General features: G+C 39.1%; 1 protein-coding gene across 3 annotated transcripts in view; it reads left to right on the forward strand.

Annotated features, from left to right (window-relative positions):
* The window catches only part of LOC112117172 (F-box-like/WD repeat-containing protein TBL1X), a 254,769-nt gene extending 248,792 nt beyond the window's left edge, over positions 1-5,977 (forward strand). For all 3 annotated transcript variants that reach the window (XM_024215066.2, XM_024215067.2, XM_024215068.2), the window contains 5 exons: positions 519-593; positions 2,452-2,579; positions 3,776-3,941; positions 4,923-5,024; positions 5,571-5,977. In XM_024215066.2, the coding sequence (XP_024070834.2) occupies positions 519-593; positions 2,452-2,579; positions 3,776-3,941; positions 4,923-5,024; positions 5,571-5,597 (498 nt within the window). In that variant the 3' untranslated portion in view covers positions 5,598-5,977. The remainder of the gene's footprint in view (positions 1-518; positions 594-2,451; positions 2,580-3,775; positions 3,942-4,922; positions 5,025-5,570) is intronic.
* Positions 5,978-6,707: the final 730 nt, after the last annotated feature.

The raw sequence follows: 6,707 nt of genomic DNA on the forward strand, positions 1-6,707 counted from the left end.
TAAGAAAGAAAAAAAAATGTGAGCATGAAAGAGCAGAGAATAATGGCATTTTTTTCCTGAGTGAATCATAGACACTTTTTTCAGCATGGCCCTCTTAACCCGCGGTCCGTTAACACGCGGTCGTGACGGCTTCACTCCCGACATCCGCCCATAAACGGGTCTGTACTGTAATTGTTGCACCATTAAATGGTCTGGGACTAGGGTTTGTTGAATATTTTGTCGTGTGGGAAGAATCTGATGATTGCCAGACTTTGCTCCTGACACCATGTATGTCAGGAACATGGTAGCTAATTGTGTGGATCATTCATTGACACACAAAATTGGTTTCCCTTCCTCGTATGTATTTGGATAGTGTGTTGTGAAAAGGGATGTGTTCACATGTAAGGTAATGAAGAATGTAATGTAATTTTCAATAGTTTCACTTGTTGGAGTAATAACACTTGAGTGCCCTCTGCTGGGTGCCAGGCACAATGCAGGCAACTTGGAATGTTCACATAGAAAATCAATCTTTATTTCAGAATGAAGTCAATGCAATTAAATGGGACCCTTCTGGTATGCTACTAGCATCCTGCTCTGATGATATGACATTAAAGGTAATGTAATTTGATGGCTTGCCTCCAGACTGCTTAGTATTTTTCCCCAGTAGAAATTTACTTTATAAGATTTTCCATTCATGTTGTTAAAAAAGACCTTTTTGTCTCCGTTTACATTTTTCCCCCCAGCCTGATGCTACCATACTATTAAAACTCTCTGCATGAGTGGTGGTTTCATCTTACCATTTTTGAGTGAAATAAGAATGAACAAAGAGAAGCAGACAGAAAACTGAAGCATGCTATTTTTATTAGGATCTACTGTCTAATATGTCACTGTCATGGAATTATAGCAGTTGGAACTGAAGACCGTATTTTAGGTCATCCTGTCTCCTTGCCAACACAGGATTGATTCTCACTGTACATTAACAAGTGTTTAACCACCGTAATTTACAGTAAATACACTAATAAGGTTTTCACCATTTCACCTGGAAGACTGTTCCAGTCTAAAACCTCATCCACACTCAATAGTTAAAAAATATAATTGTCAGTAAGGAGTGTGATTTTTTTTTTTTTTTTTTTTTTTTTTTGCTGCTGACGTAGTTATACTGGTAAAAGCCCTAGTGCAGGTGGAGTTATACCACAGTAAAGATGCTTTACCCAGTGTATTTTATTTTGGTTCCCAAACCAGAATAAACTGTACCAGTATAAGCATTAGTATATTTAAAGGGGCAAAACTTTTAAGCATAGACAAACCCTAAAAGGATCTCACAATTATAAATTATAGACTGAGAAACTTTAAGACCAGAAGGGACCATCATGATCATCATGTTCAGCCTAAATAATATTTTGCTCAGTTTCACCCTCTAACTCCTTGGTGCTTTATACCTCAGATATTTGTTAGATGGTTCTTCTGTTCACCCACACCCATATAAATTTTAATAAATTACCTATCCATATTTAGTCATTTCTCTTAATGATTTTCTCTGAATTTCACCCCATTTCTCCACAGCTTTCTGTTACTTAGATGCCCCAAAGCATGTGCTATTTCCAGACTGTGCTCTCACATTCCTTATTAGTAATTCTACACTGCTGTATATAGCGACAAAAAGTCCTGTGGCACCTTATAGACTAACAGACGTATTGGAGCATAAGCTTTCGTGGGTGAATACTGCATCTGACGAAGTGGGTATTCACCCACGAAAGCTTATGCTCCAATACGTCTGTTAGTCTATAAGGTGCCACAGGACTCTTTGTCGCTTTTTAAAGATCCAGACTAACACGGCTACCCCTCTGATACTGCTGTATATGTGGTTCACAAACACATTGGCTTGTTCTCCTGCTGCTAATTTGTATCCAGTGAGTTTGAGCATTATTGCTTTTCCAGTATCTCTCTACCACTGAATATCTGTAATTTTGGATTATTTTCCCCCCTAAAGATTAGTTGAGGGTTTTTGGTTTGTCAGGCAGCTGCAGAGCAGTTTCACTATAAAACATGTAATGTCCGTTCAACTTATTCTTATTCTGATATTGAAATATTGCCTTGCATAATGGTGCATAAATTATTGATTTGATTCCATCAAACATGTTATTAAAGACATTAGTAAAACAAACCAGAATACCAGCAGGATGCTTGGAACAATCAAGATTTATCTAAGCCATACTTAAAATGGTTTTCATAAATTCACACTATGATTGAAACATGTAATATAAATTCAGGTTAGATTCCATGGCCAGGGCAACAGTTGTCAGCTTCTCTTGATCTCGTGAATAAACACAGTTAAATTTGCAAGGCCTTTGCAATATATACACAATTGTCATATACAAACAGAATAGGAAGGATTGAAAGCCAGGAGTTGAGAAAAGATTGCAAAGTTTAGATACATGGCTGATTTTTTTTTTCCTGATTCACCTGACATAGATTTGGAGTATGAAGCAAGATACATGTGTACATGACCTTCAGGCTCACAGCAAAGAGATTTATACTATCAAATGGAGTCCTACAGGACCAGGCACCAGCAACCCAAACTCCAACATCATGTTAGCAAGGTAACATCCTCTCCTACTGGTGGTTTTTACTAGGCTCTCAGCAAATAAAACTGAAAATAATTTCTGTTAGCGGATGAGAGGGGATTGACCAAAGAGGGAGGAAACGTATAACAAACATGGAAAATGAAGCCATATAGTGCTTAATTTTTAAACAAACTACTTTAGTAAAAAAATATTACAGTTGCCACTGCACCCAACACCCAGGTATCTGGTTTATATAAATGAATATGTTTAATTGAAGCCCTATAATATATGGATCTGGCAGTCCATTAAACCAACTGGATGTACTCTAATGAGGGCCATCAAGCAAAACTACATAGATATTGATATTTTTTTATAGTTCTGTTAAGTGGTGTAGAACAACTCGGGTGGCTGTTAAACTTTCACCTAAAGAAGTCCATTCAAGATTTAACTTCATCCAGGTTTAGACATCTGTTTAATCTTAGTAATGTCAATAGATGCCTGGACCACTGGATTGATTAGCTAATTGGCACATAATGACTTTATCTTCTGTATGATATTCTAGCAGCGTTGTCTCTTAAATGTATTTATTTATTTTGTTGGTCAAGTAGTTTTGTTTTGTTTGGAAGGAAGATTGTTGGGTTTGGGATTTTTTTATACAATACAGGGGATTTCAGCGGTCTTCTCCTAGTCCACGACATTGGATTTAGGTGGATTGTGGTAAGAAACGACGAGTGACTTCTGGGTGGAGGGTGAAAGAAGGTAAAGGACCACTATGCTAGAGAATATGAAGCAAAATTCATTTGTTAGATAAGAGATCAAATCCTCTTAGGAAGAAACTTTCCCTGGGGCAGGTTGTCCTATACCTGTCCACTACAGAGTTACTTCAACCTTCCTCCACAGTAGCAGGTAATGGCCACTGTCAGAGACAAGATACTGGACTAGATGAACAGCTGCTCTGATCCAGTAGGGCAATTCCTATATTCCTACTGCTACCCACAAAACCCCCCAGTGAAGCCAAAAGTTCCAAATACGCACATCCACCGTAATAAATTCCTTTCACTTAAGAGGGTTTGACAGAACTCAGCCCTTCTATACCTCTCCTGTTTGAAGTATTGGTGCACATTTGTTTGTAGGTGAGATGTGTCCTCACAAGTTGTTTACAGTATCTTTGCAAACTGCAGATAAACTAGTACCCTGGTCAGTACTCACTTGTGTTTGACTCTTTCCTGTAGTGCTTCATTCGATTCTACTGTTCGGCTGTGGGACGTTGAACGAGGAGTCTGCATTCATACACTAACCAAACATCAAGAACCTGTCTACAGTGTAGCTTTTAGTCCTGATGGGAAATACCTGGCCAGTGGGTCCTTTGACAAATGTGTCCATATATGGAATACTCAGGTACTCGTTTGATTCCCACACACTAATGAAAAGCGGTTTAGCTGAAACATTAATAACAGAAATGATAAATGGAAAATGTATGTATCTGTGTGCACTGAATTTGTGAACCTGACCATGGCATGAAAACCGTTTGAGCTGATGGTGTGAGATGATGAGCTGCCTGTCCTTTCACATTTTTGCCAAAGGTTCATTGAACATGGAACTGTGCCAAGAAAATCAATTGTCTCAATTTTATGTTAGTGTGTAGCTGAAACTGCACTGTGCACATGAGGCATGTCAAGCTGCCAGTGCAGCAGCCTTTAGAAATGATTGATGCTCCTATTAAGCAGCAAGCTGGGTTCATTTGAGATTCAGATACGCACAGGACTAATTTTTTAAGAGTACTACATATTTGTGAAGAGATTATCATTACAAAGGTTCATGGAGCTGATATTTGACAGGATAACAGGGCTCTGCGATAAACTGGGATACTTGGAGTTACTTCTGTGCAGACTAATGCCCAGAAAGCTTTTTGGGCTCATAGTGACTTCCTAGCAGTGCTTGCTCCAGGAACAAGCTGAATGATTTGAGCTATGCTTGTTTGTACACAGCATTCTTTTTTTTCCCTAGGAAGTAAAAATGTTCAGGACATGAATTTTCAATATTTCTTTCTGTATTAGAAATCGCAGGGACCCTCCTGGCAGTGAAACTGGTGTGGTTCCCACCAGTCGGTGGGGATGGTGGATTTGGGATGGGGCTACAGACAAGTATGTATACACTATGGATCCCAACTCTTCACAGGACAATTGGGTGAATTCCTGGTCCTATTGAAGTCAATGGCAAAACTCTCATTGACCTGAATAGTTCCAGGATTTCACCCCTGGTATTTGTGCCTCACAGTGTAGACACCAATGCACCTCATAGCAAACCCACAATCATAAGTGCCCACATAAAAATAAAATATCGTAAAAGTCAAATCTTGCAAATTGGTTTGCTTTCTAGAGCGGAACTCTAGTACATAGCTACAGAGGCACTGGAGGGATCTTTGAAGTCTGTTGGAATGCGAGAGGAGACAAAGTGGGAGCAAGTGCATCAGACGGATCGGTAAACATTTGTATTCATTCATTGTAAATATTTTGGGGAAAATCCTGTGCCGAGGCCAACACAAGTTCTGGGCACTGTTGCCTTCTCTGGACAAAGCTCAGAGGTGGGTGGGTGTGTTCCCTTATTTAGGGCCCAGTTCAATGCCCCATGAAGTAGATGGTGTCTTTCCATTTACTTGAAGGGGCTTTATATCAGGCCCCTCAATGCACATTTCCTTGATTGCCACCCTTTATTTGAAATATGTTTATGATTAAAGAAACACAAACACTACTGTTTCTTTCTCCTCCATGACCCTTGAAGTGTAAATCCTGCAGATTGTCATGCAGAACCATAACAAGTAGAGATGAGAAACAACTTTTACATCTTCCAGCTCATTAGCTGGTGAATGCAGAATTCTCCCCCAGTCAGTATTCCATGATGCATTATCTAACTTATTGGTAAATTGCTTTATTACAAGATTAGAACCTGAGCGCGCACACATTAAGAATCCAGAATAGCCTTCAGAAATGTTTCTAACTCTTGGGTCTTTTCTTTCTACACCTCTAGGTTTGTGTTCTAGATCTGCGGAAGTAAAGGTGAAGTGTTTTAGAAGAAATTTCAAATGGACCAGCAGTGAATGTGTGGGGAGAAGCACTCTTCAAAACTATTCTTAACAGCTCCAGAACTGTACAAACTTGAAAAAAGTTAGTGTGTACAATGAAACCAACTCTCCCTGGCCACAGAAGTCTAGTATTTTGCCCATAACCCTCATCAAGGAGTAAAAACACAGTCACTTCAAAGGGGGAGAGTATGGTTTTCACCTGGAATATTCAGCCTTGGAAGCATGAAGCCACCAACTAGAGACTGCACTGTTTGGTTTGCATCTGAGAACTTGCTTTGATGGCTGAAAAAAAAAAAAGCTGTGCCAAAAAATAATAATAAAGAAACAAACTAAGCAAAATGCTGTGATAAACCAAAAGGGAAAAAAAAATCCTCCTCCATGTGGTGGCGTATTTTTTTCCTTCCAATTTGGACACTACAGTTGCTCTCCCAAAGGACATTCAAAGACCAGTTTGTACTGATGACATGCGCAACTTTGTAATCACAACACTTTCTATTTTCTAGACTACTTTTTTGTTCAGTGGTTTTTCTATCAGCTGGAATATTATGTCCTGGAGAATCCCGGGCTTAGGTTGGAACTGATTTTTTTTTCTTTTTATTTTTCCTTCCCTTTTCCTTCTTGTTTCTCTCTCTTTCTCTCTCCCTCCTTCCCCCTCCTGTGTGCCCACAGTAGATGCAGCCAGTTGGACATGACAACAAAAACTTTCGACAGTCTGCTTCTCCTCTTTCTCCGCCCTCCCTCCCTCCCGCCCCGCCTATTTTTTTAAAATCCTCCATGCTTCAGATCTTAGCATCTCAAGGGCACTTTCAGCAAATTGAGTAATAAGTGCTTTATAGAAGAATGCAGTGCTGGGGAAGATTTTTACAGGTGAAAGATGACTTTTAAGAGAAAGAACCCAGTGTATTTTTGGAAAAAAATATTTTTTATGTTAAACATAATTTTAAAAGCCTAAAATAGCCACCAAACGTAGACTGCTTTGTGTAATTCAAGCAAAATAATGACTCAAGTGGAATCCAAGGTACATTAAAGATGCAGTATCATTTTCCTCTCCTTTGTCTCATAAAGTTCTGTAAGAAAATGTC

The sequence above is a fragment of the Terrapene carolina genome, unplaced genomic scaffold (genome assembly GCF_002925995.2).
Source record: "Terrapene carolina triunguis isolate 2854851 unplaced genomic scaffold, T_m_triunguis-2.0 Scaffold22, whole genome shotgun sequence".
Classification (NCBI taxonomy): Eukaryota; Metazoa; Chordata; order Testudines; family Emydidae; genus Terrapene; species Terrapene triunguis.